Source organism: Varroa destructor, unplaced genomic scaffold, assembly GCF_002443255.2.
Source record: "Varroa destructor unplaced genomic scaffold, Vdes_3.0 BEIS01000002.1, whole genome shotgun sequence".
Classification (NCBI taxonomy): Eukaryota; Metazoa; Arthropoda; class Arachnida; order Mesostigmata; family Varroidae; genus Varroa; species Varroa destructor.
In genome coordinates this window covers 26,953,899-26,981,010 of record NW_019211455.1, presented here as the reverse complement: position 1 = coordinate 26,981,010, position 27,112 = coordinate 26,953,899, and the positions used below count along the sequence as shown (strand labels likewise).

Below are 27,112 nucleotides of genomic sequence, written 5' to 3'. Positions count from 1 at the left end.
TATTAGTTGATTAGCTAGCTCCATGCCAATATAGAAATTCGTTGATTGCGACTAGCTGTGCTTCTACCTGAACGCGACCAATGCTGCTTGCCATTTATTAAGAACGATACCAACAGAACACTTTTGTTGTGTGTGTGTTTAATGCTCAATATGTAGGTCTGCTACATCGTCACTCATCTAGTCAAGTTTGAAATCCTCCCCCATTTCTGAATCGACTGCACCACCGGAAAAAGGATGCGATCCTCCCCCATTGTGGTCGTCGCGGGCGCCCACGGACTCAACTAAAATACCGGTTGGAGTTGTCCGATGCTGATATTGGTGCCGTTCACGGGCTCTGAAGGTTGCCACTATATGTTGATTTAAGCAGCCAAACTGTGAGGTGCTACCTTCGTTGTACGAACTAGCGACACACTCTCGCCGGCGGCAAGCTTATAGCAAAATAGCGGTACCTCCACATCCTATATAGCTGCCATCCTGTCATTCGACCATATCCAGATCGCGAGCAGACGCTAAAGAGAGCAAGATCGTCGAGCACCGCCGCGCTACCCACCACTGTTACCGCTCAGACCAATGCAGGAAGCTCTTCAAGCCTTAGAGAATCTTAAACAGCAGAGATCCCTTACCCGCTTTGGAGGCCGGCCATCTCAGGCCCTCACCCACCTCCATTCCCCTCTCCGCTCCAGGCAGTCTCGAAAACTCGTAGAACTCGTGTCCGTCATCAACATCGTCGCCTAACTGTACTTGATGCCTCACTCGCTCATTCGAAGTTCCAACAGTTGACCAATCGATGTAGATTAAGTCGAATTACTTCAGAGTCCAATCGGGAGAGTCGGGCTCACGCGTAGATTTCCCTGACAGATTGTCTCCAGAGGTATCTATGTATCTCTCGGACTAGCAATAGTTGTTGTTGGAGGACGGTAGCGGATGGATCGTCGTTGGACCAAGCGGATGACACTGAGCAAGCGACATGCACGCCGACGTCAAAACTCTGTAAAAGCGACGAAAAAAAGTTGTGACGTGTTAGAAAAAGAGAGAGGGGAGAACTCACTCTACTACTGCCACCTACCGCGAGGACCTGGACTTACCACGGCGCACGCAAATAAGCAGCTAAGAAGACACTCCCACATAGAAAAAGTTCTTTCATTTCTTCGCAGCTCCGCTTCATAGTGATACGAAGCTGAAGTGAGCTCTATTGACAAGAGTGGCACACATCATTGGTACGTAAGTAACATCGCGATCAGGCACAAACTTCATCCCCGCCATTCTCTTTGTGTGAGTTCCCCCGGTCTGCCGCTACTATTGCTGCTTCGCGACGACTAAAAAGCAATTGGACACCAACCACGGTGATAAAGAAGCACAGCAAACGATATAGGACGACGCAATTAGGGTGGGTCACGGCACAAAGTCAAGTGGAGCGCATTTCGTGACATCCTCAGAACCATGCGCCGGGTCCGCGGCCGCTGGATTGCTTCTGTTGGCTTGGCCATCTTCGTAGTATCAAGCGTGGAGGTCTCTAGTAGCATTGTAATTGGGTGAAGTTTACTTGATGACTGACATGAACCTCCTTAAACATCCCTAGCCCCTAAAAGTGCAGCAGTTACTATGGTTATTATTACGATTCCGATGACTTTTATTACTGCTGATAACTATTGTGATGACATACTACTAGAGCTATACTCGGCGTACAATGTTGACCGAGCGCCCACAAAGTGACGCCATTCGAAAGCCTGGACTGAGGGTCGATTACAGGATCAGTCGAAGTTGGAAATCGCTGAAGACGGCCGCCGATCAAAAGGTCGAGTGGTTGTGCATACGAGCACGTTTCTAGGAAATCTGAAGTTTTGTCTGACAAGTCGAATAAACTTCTTCGTACCAGTTACGTTTGTTAGTGATCTTTGTCCCTATTGCCACGTTCCAACACTAGCTTTGTCCCACTTACACGCGTGTTCCTTTTATGTCTGTATACAAGTTTTTGTGGCTTAACAAGATGCCTAAAGGTTTCCTACTGCATCGGCCGTCAACTCTCACCATGGGCGCTCCCAACCCCAAGAAGCGCCTCCTTCATTGTGCGTTGATAGAGTTTGCGGAAATGGTTTCGCATGATATGCGGTTTCCCCCTTCGCCGGTGTCGCCCGCTTCAACGGCCGACAGTCCCATCAATCTTACAACAAATATCCCACAAAGTCCGCCCGTACGGACGGTGCCTGAGACGCCTCTAACTCTTGATTACTTGCACGATATGCCAGTTCTTCCAACAAAATACACTACAACGTACGCGTCGCCCGCTACGAAGACGAATTCTACCACAGCTACTGCCGACTATGCTGCAGGAAGACATCATAGCCTGAGCGTGCAGTCGCAGGCGTCAAGTGCAACAGGAAATACACAGCTCGCTGCGGTGGTTCCTGACCATGAGAAGACAACCCCGTCAATTTCACTACCTGTCAATAAGCGATTATGCACGACGAAGTTCACTTGCAAGTTGTGCAGACTCAACTTCAGTGATCCCCTGTCACTTGCGAGGCATGTATGTGCGGCTATTCGGCCAGTCGAGTACAGGTGTCCCGAATGTGACAAGGTCAGTATGCGTTTATATCATAAAATATGATTTATTTTAATATTTTAGAGATTACACCATGGTACGACCGGGTAGAAGACGCCTCTCTGTATGTGTGCGACACAATCGTACAGCAGAACACAAATAATAGTCTAGATATAGAACAGTATAGTACCATTATGTTATCATTGGGGATTTCTATGTTTCGGGTTTTACGTCCGGTATCGCCGTTAGGCATTCCATCAGACGGTTGACTCCCAGTACAAAGCAAAGTTCCTTTCATGTGCCCGGGTTCGAACCTAGACCACAACGTATTCCTAAGGTTAGCAGGCAGATACGTTATCCACTAAGCTGGAATTGGTAACCTGGAATAAGCAATGAAGAATGCAAATTGCGAGAAACTGTCCACGATATTTGGAAAATCATTCTCGCATTTGCATAATAGCTAATTGTATATCATATTTAAAAGCTAGTCAAAGTCGTCGAAACCGCGTGTTCTTTTTGAGCAACGTATCTTGGATTATTTAAATAATGAAACATATTCTCAAGAAGAAATTCAAGAAACTAAGGTTGAGCACTAATTAATTTGATGCAGGTATTTAACAACCCTGCCAACTTAGCGTCGCATAGACGATGGCACAAGCCGTCGGCCTCACAGCAACTGGAATGTCCACTCTGCGCTCAACTGTTCCGACGAAACTCGCTTCTGAAGAAGCACCTTGAGACAGAGCATCCCACGCACCGCCAAGGACAACGACAGGAGCTTCATCGACAGCAACAACAACATCAAAACCACCCACAAATAGTTTCTCAAAAGTATTCGAAGGAAGTCCAGGATGAAACGGCACATCTTCAGTGCCATTTACAATCGACCCCACAGGGTTTTCTCCCTTCAAGCAAACAGTCGCATAATCAAACTGTTTTTCTTGTTGGGGACCAGAGTTCACCTTTGAGTCCTCTACGCTCCCATGCCAACTTGGTAATTCATGGATTGATACACCATCCGGAATCGCCTTTTATGCCGCCTTTACCTGGAATATACTGATTGTGGTAAATTTCAACATAGACCATTAGCAAAAATCTTCCGATACACTCGAGTCAGTCAGTCAGTCAGGCATCGTGCAACATAATGGCATACGTAAAACTGGCTTACTATTTGAGTGTCGCAAAGCTGCTCTGTTACGCAGCTTAAAAGTCATATTACCTACACAGGCTTGACACATCGCTGGCATTCTGAGGACTACGTTGTTCAATACGAACACCCCCTAATTTCGTGTGCCTTCACGTTGACACACAGGAACAAACTGTTATTTAAAATAACAAATATTTATGAGATAAGTGTGTTTCTTAGAGCTAAGCAGTTACTATAGGAAATTAAGTCAATATTAAGTAGTAGCTGGAGCCGGCCTTCATTTAGTTTGCTTTTCAGTGAGGCGAGCAATTTCCATCTATCATACCGGCCTGAATCGGATAAAAATCAGTCCAGAACTCATCCATCAAAAGATGTTCCTGATGTTAATAATAATGTTAAGAGAAAGCTATTCATTGCCATTTTGGCTCCATTTGATTATTAAAGAGTTCATTTTTATAAAGCAATACTATAACCGCATTGTGTTATGCCTAGTCATAAGTTTAGGAAGGCATCTGGGAAGAGTAGTATTCACAGCACGGTCTTTCACATGCATCTAATATCTGTTCGTGGCAAAGTACCCTTCGAGTAGTTGTTGAATAAACCACGACAGAAATTATCCAGCGGCATTGGGTCATAAAAGCCAAAACTTAGTTATTTTATAGTTGAATTTTAAGGTGTTAAAACTGTCTGTGCCCCGACAGATAACTCCACGGAAAAAATATCGTCTATATCGTATTATTCAATGTTTGTTTATATATTTTATTAGCATAAAGATTGACAGATGCGCGTATCCTACTTCGAGTCTCAGATATTTGCAGAATTCTACCTGGTGCTTATCTTCTACAAGGGTTCACCATTGATAGATGTGTTAAAGATCTAGTCAATATGATATGTATCATTTTGAATGTTTTGTAGTCGTATATAAGGGCGAAATTTTGCGGAAAACTAAGCAGTAAAATGTGTAGGAGCAAACCTATATCTTGGATAGACTAATTAGTAAATTAATCAAATATATCTAACTCTATTAAAAAATAGGTCTAACTTGATTAACCTTGTGTGGTCTTGAGTTTACTTATATGACGAATAATTAAAATGCTTTTGCCTATAAGCATTTTAATTGCAGTCAATAAGTTTAATAAGAACACATTTTGCCCATTTTATCCCTCCTATTAATCTATAAGATCTTAACCCAACGTCTCCACACGAAGTCGCGAATCCGCATAAGCGTTTTTGTGCAGATTTATCGAGGTACTCATGAGGCTCACTAACGGGAGGAAACTGTAGCTTAATGTGCAACAAAGGCGAACGAATTCCTAAATTAGGCCAAACCAAACCGTAGTCAATCAGCTTGCACCTACCCCTGATAGATATCACAGACACGTTCAGTAGCTGGTCGGTGAAATGCACTGATTATTTACCCTTTTCTAATGTAAATATAAAAAAATGTATTATGGAGTTGAAAAATGCCGAAATAATGACTCGTGAGTTTTATAGGTATTTGGCAGCTTCAAGATGTCACCTGTATGTCAGTGTTCAAAATTCTTTTTATAGCTTATTTAGCAATTTAGTGTACTCTGATGACGTACCGTAGACGTACTTTTTCGCTGTGTGTACAAAGAGCATTTAGTGTCTCTGGTAAAATTTTCGATTAAAACATAAGGCAAAAAGTGGTCGATTACTCCAACGATTGTTGGCTCGATGGCTTGTTGAACATATTTTGCATTTTCAGAAATCTAAAAATGCATTGGTATGAGATCAAAATGACGGCAGCTGTACAATACCGATCGAAATGGAGTATATTATATAAACACAGATGAACATTAGGTCATCGCTGTTTTGTAGGTCGGCAACGTGGTTAGCACATTACTTTTGAGTATGTATGACACCCTTCGATAATATTATTATATGCCTTATCAGTGAGTCATGTAGAGACGTTGCTCCTTATGAATGGAAAATTCAAAACTATGAAACCGTTGACGTTCATAATGTCATAGGCTACGAATGTAATTACCTTGTCAGTTTTGCGCTTAATGTATGTAGCACTATCTTTAATGCTCCGATTGGTGAAAGTACTTATTACTGCATATATTATATTATATTTATTGTAGCATTTAACAATAGAAATAATAAAGTATTATTTATTTAGTAATCATCTGCAAAGGCGTCTTTTACATTTTGAAAGCTATCGCACCTGAATACCTAGATGATCTGTAACAAGTGTGAATTGAAACAAAAAGCAAGTAATTACCTGAAATTACGTCTGTGGAAAATTTGGAGAGGTTCAAATGTTTGAAGAGTCTGTCTCGATAAATAAGTAACTTCAATCATTAGATAGTTATCGGAGTTTTGAGACACTAGCAGAAATGATTTAGATCTAAACTTTGGTCTTATAATTGTTACGTTATGCATTCAAGGTATCTTCTTTAAAAGTTCCTGTATGACAGCATTCAAAGTTAAATCAGTCAATCGGATAATTTTAGATAAAAGTAAGCTCAAGGAGCTTTAATCTAATATCAAAATGTTTGTCACATATAAATATTAAAAGCCGTTGTAATCTGCTTTTAATAATATACCATATATAATATAAGAATAATATACCTTCTACTGGAGTTATTTCGGTACATTTAAAAGTATTGTGTCCGGGTAATGAAGGACCAGAATTGCTCGTCAAAAGGCTAGACTCGGTTATTTTACAAAGTGATCGTACACAAAACCTTATACCACGTTTACTTAAAGCGTCACATTTTATACACACTCTCGTTGACCCTCCGGTAGTAATTACTACGGGCACGTAAGGGAAATGATTGGCGTCTGCTGGAGAAGTTCACTAACTTCGTAGCATTGTTCTCGTACACTTTTCCGGCCACGTCTTCCCCAGGTGCTTTCTTGTTTCCAGAGTCAGCCTTGCTATAGCATTTTCATGTCCCATTCTTGTTTCGGTTTTGCAACGAGCAGAAGCAAAGCCTTCGATCTTGATCTCAACGACCATCTTCTCATGCGCATTTATGGGTTGTTTGATCCGCTGTATAGCCCGATACCGCAGCTGCCTATGTACGAAGTTATCTTCGAAGCCGCCATCGCACTGGACACATCTGCCTAATGGTACCTCGCTAATTCTAAAACGGTAGAAATCGTTTCTGGCAAATTGCCATCGATACAAGGACAAAGAACAAACACCGCCAGGAACTTGCCCGCGACTATTTTGATGTGCAGTATTACTTGCATCACGCTTTCAACTCTAAATCATTATCTCCAGGTTATCTCAATAGACAGTAAAGTCCTTCTGCCGCAAATGTGTCTTAGTTTTAGGATAGCATCGTACACGTTGCTTTAAAGTTGGGACTCAGAATAAGTTAATGTAGTAATAGTTAAGATAACTTCGATTTGCCATTGCAGACTATTTGGTACTGCATATAAGTGAACATTATGAAGACAAAGTACGCCTGAGCGTTTTTGAAGGAAGAGGGTTCTTCACCGAAAACTGCTGGTTACGTTCTTTTGCGCCTTGGCTAGCTTTTCTGATTCTCTGTTCGATCGCTAAAAGTGCTCAGTGGTTGGATTGGACCCCCCTATATCTGTCTGTAGCCCCCTATATTTTACTCCATTAATGGTTTCGAAACCAAGCCAGGGTTTTCGGTAAATAAACTGAGCAGTAAAATTCCTTCCTTTAGCCATAAAAAATACGGTTCTTCTTTTTTTTTGATAGTCTAATGAATATCTCCTATAGAAGAATATTTGTGGCAATCTTATGTAAAATACAATCAACGACAATTTCGACTACACTATTAGGGAAGACTGTGGTAGCCGCTGCAGGAACACCATGCACTTCAAGCGGCTTTCTAACTTAAATTCCTTTTGTTGTAGTCTACATTGGACACCGAGCTGACACACTTCGTTACGTGCTGAGAGACAACCGTCTGAAGCAATCCTTGACTAAGGCAGTGCCAAACATAATACTCGAAACAGTATTCAAATAGCCCAGATGAAAGCGCATTTCGGTGAAAGCTCCTGATTCTGTTTAGATGCGGACCAAGCTGACGAAGTGCTTTGACGTACCTACGTTGCGGCAGCTGAGAGTGTCTCATTGCCGACGATTAGCAGAGTATTGTTCATGCCTCAGAGACTCCGGGTCTTCAGGTGCGCCCTGCACATGTGCTCACCATTAAGCAGGTCGTGTATGCGGAATATTGGCATCTCGCTACAACAGACATTAGCTTGACATTCTGTTGGTTTGCTGAAAGCCATCTGATCTCTCGTGCCCCACCCATAGAATGTTAATTACATATGTTATGCAAGTAATCATAATTTAGACCTAGATTTATATATATATGTTAGTAAGTAAGACTGTTATGCCTATCTCAAAATTACCGAATCGACATTGAATGTCAATATTTGCACTACAAAATATTTATTGTTTTTAAATTGTTTAAAAATGTTTTAAAAAGTTCGTAAACTATCAAAATAAAGGTAAATCAAAATTTTCAACTAATATAATCTACTTATTTTTCGTATTCCTTTTTTAGTATGGTTAGGCAATAGGTATATATATATATATATATATATATATATATATATAGCCACCTATTCTGGCTATTAACGGGCACGTTTTATCATATATATCCATTAAAAGCAAACGTGCTTGTTGTACTCATGAAGTGGCGCGCGTACCTAACAAGATCTGAATCGATCTGAGTCGTCTAGACTCAATGTTGTTTGAGGGACATTTTACCTCGTTAGCAGTGGGCTAGTTGCTGGAGCTCCCCTCAGCTCCTCTTAATGGTAATTGTCAACTGTTGAAACATTACAAGATGCCAACACAAAGCACTGCGTTGTCAACCAGGCATGGATCACATCTAGAAACCATCCCATACTGGTGTTACTATATATTAACTACGTTTAAAGCGTTCAGCGGTCCTACATTCATGTAGATACAAACCGATAGCTAAGTCACGAAAACAGAAATTACCCTCGAAACGGAGATCCTTAGACTTGAATAGAAATAATTCATAGGGTCAGCCTCCTATTGTCCCGACGTGACTGTACCGCGGCTGCGCGTGTAGATGGATACACCTAGTTTGGTGCTGGAAGGGGTCATCCGGTATCATCACAGAAAGCACATAGAATTTAGCGTTGCATACGTGTCAAAAAACTGTTTGAAACGATGACATGTAGTAATTTTAGTATTAACTGTAGTAATACAGTTTGCTCCATGTATATGAGCAAATAACAGTACTTCTATTCGAAATAAATATATTTGAGCCGAAAGTACGTACTCCTGCACGATCTGCCAGACAAAAAAATTTAAGGAACTTACATAGATTGTTACCTTAAAGCGCTTCAACCGGTACGAGCAATTGTTGCTGATCGGAATATTAATCTTACGCTAAAACTTATTTCCAATACTGATTCGTATGATGCCTTTTGATGTATGCGCTACAAGTGAAATAAATCAAATCTCAAATATTATATATTTATACATGAACGAAACCACATGCCGCTTCAAAAGTTAGCCTCGTTATGGTTATAAATCTTTGCCAATACAATTTCTTACTTTCCTTGTCTTCTGCCCAATACTTCTATTGTTGTTTTGCCTCAGTGGGTAACTCATCATGATTTTTTAACGCTCGTTTGCCCTTTCTCTCATTGTCGATAGATATTTTCAACCTTTACGTCTTATGCATGTATTTTTATGCCGCTTATCTTACGCTGTCTCAAGCATAACCATATCAGATTCCAATAAGATATCTTATAGTTATAGAGAGGAAGAAGATAAAGTAAAAGATCTGAAAGTTATAAAGAAAAGTTAAAAGATAAAGAGAAGGAACTAGCAGCAGTCATGAAAGAACAGGCAGTTCGTTCCAAATGTTGAGGGAAATGTGTATGGTTCAATTAGAATTTCACCATCTGAAGTGTCCCAAATTGGAAATTTGGGTTTTTACAGCAGTACAAATTCAAAACTCGTTAATTGCCGAGTACCTTAGACATGACTGTCAATGATTGCAACGTGTCTTTTTACGCCATTCTCTTAAGTTAAGCGCAACTGCATTCAATATGGCATATTAATCTTGTATCAGTTCCGGATCAGTTATATGTTGCTTGTATCGAACGGTATGCAGTATACTCAGTGCAATCAAATGTCTCGCCTGAAACGCGAAATATGTTTAAAGTGAGTGTATCATAGGCGAGTATTATAGCCAAACGCAGTCACGTCTGCCTTGGTTTCAATTTGTTCGATCTTATTTAATATCCTATTTTGTTGCCCTTACAGCAAAAGGTCACATATCGCTGTTCCTATCGTTCTTATTCACCGTCGAGAGTGCACAATCTGCTTCCGCCGTCGTCAACCGCTAGCCAAAAAAGCATCCACAGAAGCCTGTTGACATTGGCATCGCTATCCCTGTTGAACGCTGGCGACAGCTGACGCTGATTAGACAAGCGTCTTTTTCATTAAAATATTGTTTGAAATTGTTCAAATACATCAAGCACCTTGCTTACACAACAACTGTTACTGCCGCTATTTCAGCACGACAGCTTCGATAACCATCTTCTTCCTCGATTAGAATATTTCAGCGAAAGAAACGGCATTGTCACTCGAAACAGGCACTCCCCCGTCGTGCCACCACCATCAACGGTTGCCGTCTGTGTGGAATACGAATTAGCCTGGGGGCAAATTGAAGGTAGCCCGGAGGCGTCGTCTGGCGTTGCCTTACCCTACCCGCTACCACTGCTGCTGTTATTGTTGCCCACTTCAATTCAATTTGCCCAGCCAAATAATCATGCTGAACAATGTAATTAGTATTATATATGTTCTTCTGTACGGCAGCTAACCTTGGGAAGTTAAGTTGCCACGCTTATACCGTAGAGGCCAGCTGCTCGCGGCAGCAGAAAGAATAGTATGGGCATACCACTGTGAGTGTTGTCGTTAATTCTGCTGTTTTGATTAATAATGCATAATACTACCGTGTAGTCAAATGGCGCAGGTAACAAGGTATCATCTCGCTGGTACAGCAGTATGATAAGAACAGGATGCGCCATTGGCATAAGCAACAGCAAAGACCGCGTACATTTTCGTCTTACAACATGATGATTGGTTTAGCGTGGTCTCTATCCCTCTAACAGCTTTCGATCGTCTAATCAACCCAATTCCCAATGGACAATCATGGCTACTGAATTACATATTTGACAATGCTCAGTATAGTGACAGATAGAGTCGCCCGCCATCAACTTACAAATTAAGTGCCAGAACGCTGCCATATTGTTTGCAGTGTAGATATTTCAAGATGTTTATGGCGGTTCTATTCTGTAATAATTAGGAGTTGCTTCCAATTAGACGCCGCATCGTAGCCAATTCTAAGCTGTTTCAAAAATCATGTTTTTACGACTAAAGTACTTGCTGGGAGGCATCGCTAAGTTGTCGTGCGTAGTATATTTGGTCATGGTTGTATTTGAATCTGTAAAATTCAACGAAGGCGTTCCGCAGATATTGAAGTATTTAGGAGGAAGATTTATATGACACCTGTATAAAAGGCAGAAGGTTGTAAATTGTTCGGGAAATAAAATGTTCTTGTTAGGAGCAGGACTTCGATTCGTGAACCAGAATTTGTTCATGCTAAGAAAAAAAATGATTTGTCACACCAAGTATAACTGCAGTATAACTGTTTACCACACTTTGGTTAATTCATATACCCCTGCCTCATGTTTGGAAATATTGAGAGTTGTCATTTAGTGCAACCATGGTTGCTCATAGGCACATTTGTATATGGCTTATTTTTTCTACTCCATGTTTATTGGTTTTTTGGTCACGTTTATAATGAGTTATCTATTGTCGAACGTCGCAATGCACTGCGTGACCAACAGCAGCGATCGTTCCTTCATATTATTAATGAATGAGATGACCGTTTTGGCAACTGGTGTATTGCGGCATGTTTTCCGCCACACATAGTGCTTGAACCAGATTATGTTACCTTATAGCTTATAGATTCTGGTAAATGTCGGAACTTACGTTTTGCTAGTACTCATCGATAAGTGACATGTTCACTTTAAATACACTATTTGTAACCAGTAATATAAACGCAATGACTCGTGTATTGGGAATCTGTGCTAAGCAAGTCTATACGACAGCATGCTCTAGTTAGTATGCTCCCCGCTTCGAAGCTATGCTAATACGATCAATGCAGAAAAATTCTAAATATGGTACGTGCAATAACGGCAAACTGCAGCAGCACTGACCCGTTTGCTTACCATCCTGACGGAGGGAATTTAAAATCAAGTAAGGTACATTGTTGCAATTACCAAGATAGGAAATTTCCGAGAGAAAACGCCCCAAACAATGGTAATGAAGTTACCTCCATATATAGCTTGAAATGCAGATTTTACATGAATCAAATGTATTTCGCAGTATTCATTCTATAGTAGTATTAAATGTATCTTCAAACGCCGCGACCTTTGCTAATTATAATAATAAATTATCACAATGTTTTGCTGACCGGAGGTAATTAGTGGGTTGGAGTTTTTGAATAATTTTTAAACTATGCATTACGAGAAAACTAACTAGGTTTTTAGCTATCTGCTTCTAAATAGGCTTTCTGGAGTAATAGTGAGTTTAGAGGCAATGTTTAATGCTAAAAATGCTAAAAAAAAGTTTTTGTTTCTCTAGCGTGAGTATGATTGTGGAGTCCTTCAAAAATTAATGAAGACGTTAGACTGACTGGAAAGTTAAAAATCACAAAAGAGCTGACTGCATCTCAGAACCTAAACGGAAGAACGAGTCCCTGCGATTCCAGAAATTTTGAGTAAAATAGTAGGAAACATAAAAGATGAAGCACAAAAATGGGCGACGCGATTTATTGACGCGATTAATTATCTTCCGAATTGTTGAAGAAGTTCAAGGATGTGTGCCCCGAGATTCGACGGTATGCAATGTAGTTACACAATTGCCATGCTTCGATCACGGCGTATATCGAGAAAAATAGAACTAAATCATGGCTTCAGCATCTATAGATCTATTTCCGTGTGATTCTAGGTGCCGCCATGCCTCAAAAGGAGGTAAGAGAGGAGATGTATTGCCGTTGATTCTCTCAAAAACTCCACTGACGAGGTAGATGTGATAGTGCAAATTACATGTATAAAGATATTGCCAAGCTCCAAGAGCGCTGGCGCTAATCGTGAACCCTAAAAGAGTATAAATCTTATTACCAACGGTTTAGCAGTTATTCAAGTTTTTCTACCCGTCAAATAACCCTTAACAATCTAATAGCCTGAATATGCAGTTACTTTCATTTGATTATTAATACTAATTTATTCATTTAAACGCATACAAACATTGTTTTACTATGAAATAACATACAGTTTAGATACATTCGTCATTTTACATGGACTGCCGGTAGAGCTACGTGCTCTTTCCTGACCTTCCCTCATAGGAGCAATTGTCATGGTCATGATTTGTCGACCATCTTCCTTTAAATATGCAGAATCACCTTTATGATAAACTTCACTTTGTTCATCTTGTAGTCGCATAAAAAACATAGAGAACCTACAAGTTTATCTAATTTCCGCGCGTTGTTTGACTTTGGTGAAGAACTGCTCAAGAGACGTCATCAGCCGCTGTCTGAGCAACTTCGGTGAACTTCCCTCGATTTTTGTCAATTTATACTGCAACAAGTCTATCACATTAAGCGGTAGCCATACTTTTTGGCCTGACACGACGGACTCCTGGACGTTCAACATCTCTGGGTTCGAACCGAGTGCCGCTTCCACCTAAAATTTGAGATGAAAGGAATCATCAGAATAGAAGAACAAAGAAATAGAACGCAATCAGAGTTAGTGATTCCTAACGTGTGCAAACGCCTTTGAGTATAGAAGTCACATACGGTTAGCAGTCTATCCCCTAAATAATAGATGTATTAAGAAAATATTTTAGGTTTCCACTAACCATGAGGAGTGCGAGTTCTGTCGCTTCTGTGAGCCGTTCATAAGCAACATAAATCATAAGTAGCTCGGCTGGATTCCTTTTCTGGTACTCAACTACAAACCACGGTGGTAGCGCACACGCCGAATATAGGAAAACTCGCGCAGATACACGAAAGTATCGGCTGCCCTCACTCTCCATTAGAAGATGGCTCAAATAAAACAGAGCAGCTTTAGGTACATCATTAACATACTCTGTGTTCTCAAGGATCCATTCAGGATTTCGGGGACCAATTTCCGTAGCGTCTTCATAGGCTAGTGGCATCTATACGAAGCAGAGATAAAAACATGTATATTAATATTTACCGTAATGTTAGATTTAATCTAATTCTCCTTTCCTATCTATCTATACATTCCATTAGGGTCCGCTAATTAAGGCCGCTCATAGTACGAGTAATTAGATTACCAGAGCCGTTGTAGATACTAAGTGGGATCTCTCTGTACGGCGACTACGTTGTAAAATCATAGCGGAGTTAGCCGGTCGTCGATTGCTACCATCTTGACACACAAACATTGCGTATTTGACACAGCCACAAATAATTGAATAAAAATCAATAAGTAAGACGGATACTGAGCAATTTGCATATCCATATGAAAGCATAAGTTTACCTTGCAACAAGCAAGCGTAACGTTCTCAAATAGTATTGCTTTGTTGAGATTGAAGAGAGCGCACAGCTGTACAACAGAATCATACATTGAGTGTCGCACAAGAAGCGCTACGGTTTCTTCTGCACTTAAAGGCGTTAAGAAGTTCTTCTCTTGTGACGCAAGTTTGATCCAACTCTGTACTAGGCAAAGCTCTTTTTCAATGGCGCTGAGTTCGAGGACTTCCATATTTTCCTCGAATTCGATCGGTACATCATCACCCTCGGAGTTACATGCTGCCAGACTTTCCCACATTACTACATCCTTCCGGCTTTTTGGTCTGACAATAAATCTGTCGGAAATTAAAAATTAATTTTCAATATTCAATTAAAACTTAATTTTTCAATATCACTTTTCTTATTACAATTGCGACACGAAACCATTATCAGATCATACGTAATTTAAGCTTCATTATACGTATTTACGACGTGTGCAGAAATGTCGACTTTTAACTATTTTTTAATATTTATAGTGTCCTTTAAAGAACCTACCTGTCCTTAAGTAGCTGAAGACCGCTCATAGCTGTGAGGTAGCAGAGCTCTTGTTTGTTTAAGCTCTCAATTCCTTGCAGTTCGCGACTTAACCTTAGACCCTGCTCGAACATAACTGACGCGGCCTGGCGGTACTCTGTATCGCGAATGTGACAACAGTAGAGTAGGTCGTAAAGACATAAATCTATCGTAATATCACTCGTGCGCGCTCGGTGTGTCATGATGTGAAGTAGTTCCTCTCTAAGGTCTCTATGAGGCTTAAACTCGACGAGCACTTCCGGATGCCGTCGGCCCAGTGACTTTGTAATAAGCTCACGAAGGCACGAACGCTGCATTTCGGTGTCCGGTATGGCAGTCAAAGCCTCGCAGGCTTTGTCGATGCGGCTACATTCTAGCTGATGGCGGAATATTAAAGACAGCAATTCAATCATGTACTCAGGTGGCGGCTCGGGTTTTGTAGCAATGGCGGCTTCAGCGAGCCGAATGATTTGATCGTTCGGGCTGTCCATAGATTCTAGAACGGCGATCATTTTCTGATAGTAGATCACACTAATGAGGTCCGGTTCGCATGTCGGAAGGCCGATCTCTTCCAGAACGAATGGGTCGTTAATTGCTTCGTCGTGACTTGAAATAAAAACATCGCAGGCACGCTCCACGTCGCCAGATTTTAAAAGAGCATGCGCAAGGACAAAGTGCTTCAGACCCCTCCGGGCCGGGTCCCACTGAAGTAGACGTAGGAACTCTTGTAGATGACAATACTGACGTTTTTCCATCAAAACCTATGAAATCAATACAAATTCAAAACCGCCATAGGAATAGCATTAAATGTTGCAGGACAATTTAAGTGTTGCGTAATAACAGTGGTCGTCAGCAAAACTTAACTCGTTATTTGGATTCTGAAATGTAAAAAATTCAAGAGTGCTACACCGATACTCCCATTAATTTCTCATTCAATAAGAAATAGTCGATGATTTGTGTGCTCAAAAAGGCATGAATGTCACAGACGGACGTTACATTACCAAGCATATTTACCTGCAACAATTGATAGCTGCTCTCTTGCGAGGGACTAATCAGACAACAATTGTAACGGGTGACATCGTACAGTAGTTGCGTGATATCTTTAACACCGCCGGGTTTACGCTGACCAAGCATTACTGCTGTGTTGTCGTTCGCCAAGAAGAGCTCCATCAGTGTCACTGTCGTACCTTGTTGAGTCGAAGCTGTAGCTGATTGAACTCCTACCATTGGTAAACTTTCAGACAGTGTTAGATTCATTCGCGTGTCACTGTACGTTGTCGTCGGATGAGGGGCAGCGTGGGGATCAGCAGCCGTTTCACAAGCCCATAACACAAGGAAATAGCAACGCATCGTATTCACCGTGGACTGGAGATGCTCTGTCTTAATGGAGTGTGAGTTACTAGCCGGAATATTAATCTCATCGTGGTTTAACACAAGAAGGGCCTCAAAAATTACTAGCCGTTGACACAAGTCGTACATAAGGGTAGCTCGCTGGTAAACGTTCTGTGCCATCAAAGTGATTCCTAGCGGACCAGAGAGCAACGTCGGTGAAAGGTCGACGCCAGCTTCGAGCGGAGGATCAGTGACTTCACTGTCGATCAGGACGATAAGTCGAGACAAAATTTCTGTCCACATTCGGCCCACTGACCTAGCAGCCTAGAAGATGCGGCCGAAAATAATCAATAGAACATGATGGGTGGCAAAGGATACTCAAGAGGCAAAGCGCACTAGATATATATATATATATATATTTTAACAATATTTTCAGAAACAATTTGTAGTGCAGCTAAGATATCTGATACGCAATTCTATTATTCTATATTCTAATTATATATATATATATATATATAAGAATTCTTATATAAGAAGAAGATATCTTAGCTGCACTACAAATCATTTCTAAAAATATTGTTAAATATATGGTATGTCATAACGGTATGAAAATTAGTAAGTCCAAGTCGAACAGAAAATTAACCTTTATGAAGGGTTGCTGAAATTCCCTGTTGCTATTAATGGTTCTTGCCAGCTGCCAGATGCATTCTTCAATGGGACCGTTATCGTATACAGCCAATGATAAGTCGTAGAGTGATTCAGGTTCCAGTGTCTGATTAACAAGCCCAAGGCAGTCCACTAGCTCCCTTATTCCCGCGACTTGAACTGGACCCAGACTCTGTGACAGAAGTACCTGTTCGGCATCGTCACACTCTTGAATTATGCCCAGCTGAAGTGTAATCAAAGCATAAAATCGTTAAGATCAGACAAAATGTAATCACAACCCCTCTAAAATACAAACCAAATTTATTGGGTTATACAATTCAATTAAATCCACTAGAAGAGTTCTAATTATGTTTTTGTTTATCTATGTAAATTCTCACAAGTTGAAAATAAGTAGATGAAAACATCACAACATTAGTCAGCTCTGCAGCTTTACAAACAGAAAAAAAACACCGTGTATATAGCGTATACGGCGAAAAAGACCACGACTCTGTACGCACATATGTGCATAAGTAGATATGCAGCTCTATATCAGAGCATTTATACTTGAATCTATCTACCTGGTCAGATTTGACAACAGCTGTAAGCTGCTCGCCTAACACTATTCCAAGCGGTTTGAGTCCATCGTTATGGTATTGGACTGCATACGAGAGGAACTTTTCATAAACTTCCGTTTGCGCTTCTTCTTCATCGACTCCTGAGTCGAGCCGTCTGTCGATGGCTAATGATATTAGTTCCATGATCTCATCGCGTTGCGTACCTGTACAGTTTGAGAACGCGATAGAAACCATCAGACATCCCGGTAATAACGTAATGGTGTTTTTGCTTATTTTACTTAGAAACATGTAATGATTCGAGGTTCGAAATCAACTTCGTTCTGTGCTGCCGTCTGAAATAATGCTAATCGCCTGTACCAGATATAAGACGTGAAACATTTATTGAAAACAACATATCGACAGACGGTGAAGCATCGGTTTTAGTATTATGCTACTAAAACCCCAGGTAATTAAGAATGAACAAAAGGAAAAACGGGGATTTTCACCTCTATGATAAGAACTAGTAGGATTTTGCATTACCTGTGTCTTAGATGGCAACTTTAGGGAGATATTCCCGTTTGACCCGTAACTATACTGCCTATAAGCCTATAAGAAACATACATATAACCAAAGTTATACCTTGCATTATTGGTACTCGTATCTGTATTGGTATTTCAACATACCGTTGAACTGTGCCAGCGTGTCACCAAACTCTGTTTTTCGAAAAATAGCAACGGTTTTCGTGAGCGCGTTAACCCCAAAACAGTCCCCACGAAAGATCTTGTCTAAGTACTCTTCATTTATTCCGGTATCCTGCAAATGAGTGCGTCGTTCCTGGTATACGTCGAAAATAGTGTAGCACACGAAAAAACATTGAAAATCAAAATTAGTGTAGTAAATAAATATGAAACATACATTAATGGAACATATTAAATAAAAATGCCCTATTATATACCTCTTTATCGCTTTTCATTCAAATGTTGCATCATTATATTGTAAACTCGTCACAGAGGTGTGCAGTGATACCAACGACATCGCTTACTTTGTATTCACCAAACGTTTTACTCACTCCATTGACGGGATCTGCCCAGTGAACAGACATCCAATGAGGATCGGCCACCATTTGGTCCGCTCCATACTCGAACGCCGTCATAAAGGGATCTCCACTTGAACTCACAAAAAGAACCCAGAGTCGTAACGAGTCTGCACCGAAATCCACAATGTTGGTATCAGGAAACTTAATGCTTGCAAGCTATATTTCGGACGCATGAAAACAAACCGTTTGTTTGTCATGATCATAAATACGTAAAAATTGTTAGACGAAGCGTGGTTAAGTATATTATGCTCAACTGCAATATGGATATTCAATTAATGCAATCATCACTTTTGCAAGTCACATCAAGTATTGTCATGCCGGGTAACTGCGAAACAAATTTATTCCTATTATCTAAACATCCGTAAAACACATAGTCCCTAAGGCTTTGGCACAAACCAAAAGAATAAAAAAAAAACACCAATACATATTTAAATGGAATACGTAAGATGGATTAAAATGCCAGAAACCTCAAAATGTCTAAATCAATGAACCTGACTTTGCTGCACCGAATGGTGCATAATTTTGCACATACCGTGGAGAAGCGGACGCCATAATGTGGGTCGACCTGTGGTTTCAGAATAGCAAAACGCTCAAAAGCACGCACGATTAACAAATTACGATTAAGTACCCGCTTCATATCGAAGGATCGGGAACCTCCGGATGAGGTGACCCCTGTATCAAGACAGCCCATGATCTCCGATAAGCTTACGTTGGAAACCACTTCATTACTATAGAATGACCACGCACAGAGCCTGAAACAAAATGCATCAATATTTTTGCTCTAATAACCTAAAAAATAATTTTTATTGCTATTTAATTAAGTCGATATTATAATATATGCGAACAGTAGGTAATCTATCTAAATAAACTAATTCATTCTTTTTATAATTTTAGAAGAATCCATTAGTTCTTCTCCAATGCCCAAGAGTACATCTAAGAACCGAAAGAGTCGAAAAGGAATTCGATTTTCACATGGCTTTCAAATAAAAAAAATCACTTTACAGCGTTGTTTTTCAAAAGAGAAACAATAATGAATACTTCGTTGAGCATAGTTAGTACATACCGACGGTCGTTTCCTAGGGCAAAAATGAGAAAATCATTTTCGTGCTCAAAGCATGTCACCGCAGCTGGGGCTTCTCCAGAGCCCTCTCGAGGCCGTATGACGGTAGGCAGCATGCCTGTCAAGCGCTTCTTGATTGTCCGAGTTCTTTGAAGTTCCTGGGATTGTGCTTGCCCTGAAGACAAAAAATAGTGTAAATCTATTATAGTATGGGGTCCTTAAAGCCCATAAACAAGAAACATAATTGGATAATCAATGTTATTTATGAATGCGTTCTAGTATTTCAAGCAACAACAAGGTCAATGACATGCGTACCATCAACATAAAAGGTTATGAGGTGAAGCGAGCCTGTTGTTCCGACGACGAACATGCCATCATTACCTGCTGTCAGGTAATTACTGCACAATGTGATCTGAAAAAACGCGAAAATATGCATAACAAAATACATACATAGTTCAGTCCCTTATGCTTGCATTACAGCACGTAGTCACTGAGTAAATAATATGCCATCTCAGCTGATGACAAAATCTTTTTAGATGTTCCTCTTGCTAATCTGCGAGGATAAATTAATTAGCAATCGTGAACAAAAAGTACCTACAACGCCTTTTCAGCACTTCCTTTTTTTGATAAATCACAATTTGACTTAAGGCGAAAACCAGGGCAAATACTGCGTCCTGTTACTAAACAAAAATTTTTTTTTGGTAAGATTTACCTGTCCCGGGAGTGAGGGTAAGTAATAGTCCTTAAGTGCGGAGCCTGCCGCATCTGAAAATATACTGCGAGTTGCGTCAAGAAGACGAGGATGGGGAAACGCCACCCGATGTAACGAGCCCAGAGTACTAAGAAGGAGGATCACATAGTCCTCTCCACTCTCGGACAATGTCACCGAATCTCCGAGAATTGGTGTATTAATTAGCTTAATTCGTAGCCTAAGTAACAAGAGAAACAGTTTCATAGATCGTTAAACGTTTGCATCCATCTCTGAAAAATGCTTACAGTAACGTACCTAATCAATGTGATGCGTAGGATTAGGTACCTTCTATATATTGCACCTATATTTACAAGAAAAATACAATTCGAATAAGTAAATAAGCTAATAATTCTGACACGTATATATATATTTTTTGCAGTCTCTCACTTTCTTTTATTCCTCACTGAATAAAGTGTACAACGCGGCTTAATTATGTTTCAGCCGTTTCATTTATCTTTCTAACAGTTGAAAATTAGTCAGAAAAGAAGCTCCTATGTAAAGATATCGTAAAATAACCTGTTGCCTTGCAGTTTAGAATCAAGGCTTTCCTCGACCAGCTCGATACTTCCTTGCTGGGTTCGCCAATAAATAAAACGGTTCCATGGGCTCGGCAACACTAAGCCGCCGGCTTTCTCGATGACTGATACCGTTTCCAAGCTACCCTGGCCGGTCCCCGTATCTGTAACGATCCCATTTTAATATAAACAATAGCAGAAATTTTATTTAGCCTAAAATCACACGGCAATATTTCGCTTTTAGCCTAAAAAATTATTCTTATTCTCACAATTTATTCTATGAAATAGCTCAAATAATTTAAGCGCACTACAGTGGTCGTTTCACTAGCTAATACATTTTATTTTTACTAAAAACTATAATATTAATTTCTTTATTAGCTTTGAGCTATATAAGGTTTAATATTAACCCCCTTATCATAACTGTAAACAACGCGTTCTTGTAAAATCGTTCTTTTATTTCCAAAATGGTGTATTATACGCGTGTTCAGTTTTGCGGTTAGCGCAAAAACAGAACTCCAGTACAAAATGTACCGGCTTACGAGCCATATCCGCCCCTAAAGATCAACAAGTAATGACTAACAAATAAGCCATTTGATTCGTGTCCATTAGTTGCTTGAGATTAGCTAATAGCAAATATGCAAAAAAGCAAAAGCCACGAATTCTAGAAGTCACTACGCTATCGAGTCCTTCCACTTTATGAAATAGAATAATTTTAGTCTATTTGCTTATGTAATAGTTACAGAAGAATGCACGTTGTCCACTGAAGTACAAAAATTCGCCCTTATATAACAACTACCGTTTGTGCCAGTCGACAAATTCTATTTGTGTCCTGACTTTTTATCGCGTACCGACATTTCCATATCGATCGCAGCTGACAGCCGCTAATCACAGCAAATGATCAACAGTGATCTACACTGTCCCTACACACTAAGCGATGAGTGTTTCTAATTCCAATGTGGTTAAAGTTTTTGTTTTCTGAAATTCATAAATTCATAATTGTGAACTCGAAATGCAGGAGAGCAGAACGCATCGAACGAGGTGCTCATTACTCACCCAGCAATAATTCTCGCCATTTAACTGGTTGTTTCTGTACGATAGGCAGTTCTCGAAATCCCACAATTTCTGTTGTGTCCATTTTTGAGTATGCTTTAGACATGCCTTTTCACTGAACCACGATAACTGGTCGTTTGTGCTGTAAAATTCAAATAAAACGGCGCACCCTGTAACACACCGGTAATCGCATTCTCGCAGTTTGGCAGCATGCAACAAAATGGCGCCAAAACAAATGTTTTGCCCGCTAAATTTGAACCGTACAAAAATAAACTTAAGCAAACACTCAGCGGATGATGGCGGTTGTCAGATATGACTATCCTCAGGTGTCACACCTTAGGCGGAAGACAGAAAAGAATAGCCTCAGGACAATTACAGCTTAAAGTATATATATGCCCGTTTGATTTGTTATCGGGACTTTTTTGATCTGTCTTCAAGAAGAATAGTAAGAACAGTTGTGCCCCGTGTAAAATATATGCCTCGCATTGTGTGGAGGCTTTTATCAGACGTATGCCATTTTCAGGGCCTTGCTCTCTGTGTTTCCAGTTTACGTCTGGTATCGCGGTTAGGCATTCCTTCTTTAGGGCCTTACTCAGTATGGCAAATAAGTGAATAATATAACTTCATACTTGATTTTGATCTTGATATAGAGTCCAGTTGTCATCACCTGAGCTTAGTAGAATGATCATATAGCTAAAAAAAAAGCAACTTAGTAATTACTATATAGACTTGCAAAAGCTATTTCGATGCTAGCTGCCAACCGCTGCGAACGCTGACATTAACATTTTCTGGGGTGATTCTAGCCTCCACCGGCAGATCGATTAACTAAGTGCGTTCCAGAACTTGATATGTACTGATTATGCACCTTATAATTTTGACGTTTTTTTGGGTATTAAATCACTTATTATTATTATTTTCTGGGTATTAAATCAGTTCTGAGTCGTGAGGTATAACTAGAGGGGTTATCCAGGAGGAATCTACAGCATAACTGGGCCTACCTCAGTTTCTTGCTGGGACCCGCGACAATTAGACTTATATTGGTGAGTGTCAGTCTCGATGTGGAATATTATGTCGTGTTTTTTCATTGAGTATTGGCTATCCGTGGTTGTCTGTAGGTCTTATTAGACTTATCTGGATTTTCAGTTTAAAAGACCTTTATGCTGCGAGTCTTACACGTCCGGCATTGCCTTTAGGCATTTCATCAGACGGCTGGCTCCTAGTACGAAACGAACCGTGTGTCTATGCCCGGGTTCGCACCGAGGTCACAACGTGTTCCTAAGATTAGTAGGCAAATACTTGTCCAATAGAGACGACCTAGTCACAGTAACCGTTTGTCAACTCAGCAATGATCGCATGTTCATGTTTCATGGCATAGCAAGGCACTCGAAGATATGTGGTTAAATGCATAATCATCACAATTATACACCTAACAGCTTACTAAATTTTATGACGAATTGGACTCTATTTCACGAGAATGGGAAAAAATTGAAGGTAGCTAAGGTAGCTTGTTGATATTCAGCCAGTTAATCTAAATTGGTTCTTATAGTATATATATATATACTTGCAGTCGCAGTAAACAGCCTCATAAGCCACCTTTTCTGCACCAGGCTAAAAGAGGGAAAACACCAGCGAGGAGGGGGAGATACAGTTGGCCATGCGTGAACGAAAGGGAAAGGAGCGATGCGCTGTCTTGACCAAATTGTCTCGTTGATTGTACGTTATTGTCGCTTATTGCTTAACAAGTGAATAAGTTTCTGGTTAAATGTAGGTCGCTTTAATTAGTGAAATATTAATTTTCTTTATGTATTATAAACGTAAGAGAAAATGAAACGTGCTCGTATATCGCAGTCTTGAAAAGTATCGATGCTGTTCATCTGATGAATGCGTTAGGTTAAGATAATTGATTAAAATTATAATGCAAAATTAGCTTACCGTATTATTCACGACAGAATATGGATAGGGCACATAATTATTTATCATTCACTTCTGCCGGTTGTTATAATTTGCTGTACCCGACTCTTGCTAGTATTTGTTTCCATAAAGTTGCTTAAAAGTTTTCACGCTTTCTCATTATTATATGATTCCCTAGTGCTCTTTTGTTACCTTTTCGAAGTCCAATGAAATATGTATAGAAAACATATTGCACCATTCGATCATCTTGGACAGATATACAATGATATTTTGAAGAATCGCTTTTTGATCGATGATCAGTAGCCGACCTATTGATTTTGTTTTAGACGTTCCGGTTTTCAAATGCTCAGTAATTTGGAAAACATGTTATGACTCAATCTCAAAGGGTGATATTAAGAAGGGGTAGAAAATCTCGGAGAGCTGCTGAACTTTGTTGAGTTCGCACACGAGAAAGAACTGGAGGTTTCACTCGGCAGTAACTATTACTTAGACAAAAAAAGAAAATTGAAAGACCTCAAATTCTAGCCAAAATAATCACGTTTATGCTTGTATTCGTAGCGGTATATCGGATAAAAGTGATACGCGGCGCTCCACCACAGGTAGCTGTGGACCAGAGCGTTTAGCAATTGCAGTGCAGTTGTCAAAACCACGTACGCGCCAAAACCTTAAGGCTAATCAGCCGAACGCAGCATCCAGCTACGCAGGCCTTTTTGTCTGCATCATCTGGAGGAGTTCCCCAATGAGACCGCACTGCAGCTACATCATCGGGCATCGCACAAATTTCCAACATGGAGAAGGTTCGGTGACATGTGTTTGACAAATAATGCATTAAATTAGCATAAACAAGTTTATGTAAGACAGATGACAGAGAGGGAACTTGATAGGATCGAACATTAAATTCGTTTTGAACAGAATCTCTACATCGTCAAGAAACACCTTTATATTTGCCATCAAAAAAAACAAATCGTTCAAATAGTTCAGTGTCCCTTGAAATGTGGCAAAATAAATGATTATATATAATACGATTATAGTACCCAACGACGGTACTGAATAATGATTTAGTGGCTTTATGAAAACAGATTACGTTATCCACATGAAGGATACTAAATATGTAATGCTCTGTGAAAGCGAAAAAGGCCAGAGAAGTTGATTAAAGCACGAAAATTGTAATTTTTAATAATGGCCGCTGACACGTGTACATCAACGAGAAATATTTACCGTGTTGATACTGTAATTTTTTTATTCTATTTCGGTTCAAAACGAACTTTATAAGCGTAAACCCTTTTGAGAAATTTTAGAAATGCTTGTGTGAACCTGTATAATGTACTTTTACGCAATACGTCAACATGATAATGTTGTGTTGCCCATGCACTTAATGCAGTGCCCCTAACTTTGCCATTGCGTATTGAAGCACGTAAGATCGATGCGTTCATCGTGCGTTAAACAGGCTCACGAGGTCGTACTGTTTTTGCATTTCTTAGCCTGTTAGACAGATGTGTATATGTGTTATTCAAATAAACACAATCCTTTAGTATGGCGTTTATAATAACTTAATAGAAGCTTATAAGCATACGTGATTCTATGTTACCTTTCTATCAAAATGACTTCTCGAAGGTGTTGTATTGAATATGAAAGGGAATAAGTATTTGATTATACTAATCAAGTATAGTTGGACATTTTTAGATTTACATTACATTTTGGATTTAGAGAGATCAATGGATAGGCCGATTATGCTCAAGTTGTAAGGCACACTTTTTTACAGCATAGTGTCGCCGCTAGAAAAAATTCCGGACGTAAACATTCGGTTTTTACTGCCATGGTTTATAACTAAATACTGTAGAAAATACCATATAGTTGTTCTAAACGTGAACGATTTTCGCGTACTCTGAATAAAACTTTTTCTACATAGTTAGTGTACTGTGGGTCATCGCGTACTACCAGGTGGGCACGCGTTGATACTCAATGCCACAAATCGGAAATCAAGATTGAACACGAATCATTTGCATCGTGGACCGCAATGGCTTTTACATTTAGCTTCTTTAATAAAGTAGATTTAGAACTTTAATAAAGTAACTTTAAAGTTATTTAATGAATTGCTTTATAGTGGCAAGATATATATGGTCAAATCCCATTTCCGGCAGACGTGCTTTAAGTTAGCGTTAAGCACGCTTCATCCCGTTCTGGGAGCCAGTCGTATGAATCACTGCTTAACGGCTGTGCCGGACATGAAACTCGAAACATTTATTTGGATTTCGTCTCTTACCAGTAGACTCATTTCACCGCAATTTATGATCCTTTTAAACTGCTCACAAAATTACTCTCGCCGATTCACATCCTTTTTTTCGCTTTTGCCAAGCAAAATAACGCTGAGGGAACAAGTCACTATATATTTCAATGAGACAAACATAACGATATGTCACTAAGATAACTGTCGGAGTTCCTAACTTAAAAAATTATATAGAAGAAAATAAATGTGGTTAAGAACAACGCTCCCTTTAAGAAATGTTCTGATTAATTGCTAGGTCCAAATAAAATAGAGAAATGAATACTCTACGAATACAGTGTTGGCTTAAAAAGCTATCAGTTCAAAACCTTTCTATTTGACCATTATGCAATTTACTTGATTAATTATGGATGAATCTGTTTATGGTAAAATCTCATAGAACGTTAAAATCAAGAAACTTTAAGCTTCTCCATGAGTAGTTCAGTAAATATAAAGATTAGACATCGCCGCTTATCACCTTAGATAAGTTCGATTTGAGATCCACCAAAATCAACCTAACAATGTCATACGATGTTATCAAGCTCCCAGGCCGTTATGAGCTTGTTTTTTTTATTTTCGAGAACATAATTAAAGACCATCTTGTCTGAGCAATGAGCAAACTGTAAGAGGCGTCGCTTCGGTAAACGCTTACAGATTGATCAATTTATGTGAAAATTTTAAAAATATTTCATTTTTTCTAATCATTCAAAATCGTCCATAAAATCTTCATAAATTCATAAAAAGTTCCCCTGACCGGCATTCATAGCAGCCGCTTTTTGGCGCGCTTCAACTACACCGTGCGCGCCATCCGAATGTCCATAGCGCTGCTTCGTTCATCTAGCGGCAGAAATTTACCTGACAGTTAATCTTATGCTGCGCGTCAACTCTTTGTTCCATCTAATTGCCAGCCACATCACACGCAGCAGTTCATCGAGTAACTGGGCTGTATTGTCTGTAGATGGTGTATCCGTCCGGCCAAGCGGTTCTGCTCCGGTGCTGCTGATGTTGTGCACTGCTGTTTTTGCTAAATTTTACCGATGCTACTGGCTGCGTGAAGAATTGAACTGAACAAATTGTTCTGTGCTTTTGACTGTTAGCGCCAGTTCGTTGGTGTCGCGTTTTCTCC

At 39.9% G+C, this 27,112-nt stretch overlaps 2 protein-coding genes across 2 annotated transcripts; one reads left to right on the top strand and one right to left on the bottom strand.

Annotated features, from left to right (window-relative positions):
* The first annotated feature begins 622 nt into the window (after positions 1-622).
* On the top strand, positions 623-6,098 carry LOC111246038 (uncharacterized). Its single transcript, XM_022795240.2, has 2 exons — positions 623-2,578; positions 3,153-6,098. Exons 1-2 carry the CDS (start codon positions 1,955-1,957, stop codon positions 3,600-3,602), a joined length of 1,074 nt encoding a protein of 357 aa, XP_022650975.2. The 5' UTR covers positions 623-1,954; the 3' UTR covers positions 3,603-6,098.
* A 6,864-nt stretch (positions 6,099-12,962) lies between these two features.
* Positions 12,963-26,981, bottom strand: Nup160 (nuclear pore complex protein Nup160). The gene is made up of 16 exons (XM_022793744.2): positions 26,842-26,981; positions 21,816-21,954; positions 20,764-20,926; positions 20,209-20,425; positions 19,812-19,908; positions 19,500-19,671; positions 18,969-19,188; positions 18,410-18,592; positions 18,024-18,174; positions 17,365-17,564; positions 16,785-17,030; positions 15,824-16,465; positions 14,792-15,570; positions 14,265-14,592; positions 13,621-13,920; positions 12,963-13,445 (listed from the first exon to the last, which is right to left on the bottom strand). Exons 2-16 carry the CDS (start codon positions 21,916-21,918, stop codon positions 13,230-13,232), a joined length of 4,017 nt encoding a protein of 1,338 aa, XP_022649479.1. The 5' UTR covers positions 21,919-21,954; positions 26,842-26,981; the 3' UTR covers positions 12,963-13,229.
* Between the last annotated feature and the right edge of the window lie 131 nt (positions 26,982-27,112).

Bases quoted from the DNA above. Each gene is read 5' to 3' on its own strand.
- Nup160 (XM_022793744.2), bottom strand. From the start codon at position 21,918: ATGTCTAAAGCATACTCAAAAATGGACACAACAGAAATTGTGGGATTT. The intron at 19,189-19,499 runs GTATGTACTAAC...ATTTTGTTTCAG, and splicing joins GCCCTAGGAAACGACCGTCG to GCTCTGTGCGTGGTCATTCT. The intron at 18,593-18,968 runs GTATGTGCAAAA...TCCGAAATATAG, and splicing joins ATGGCGTCCGCTTCTCCACG to CTTGCAAGCATTAAGTTTCC.
- LOC111246038 (XM_022795240.2), top strand. From the start codon at position 1,955: ATGTCTGTATACAAGTTTTTGTGGCTTAACAAGATGCCTAAAGGTTTC. The intron at 2,579-3,152 runs GTCAGTATGCGT...AATTTGATGCAG, and splicing joins GGTGTCCCGAATGTGACAAG to GTATTTAACAACCCTGCCAA.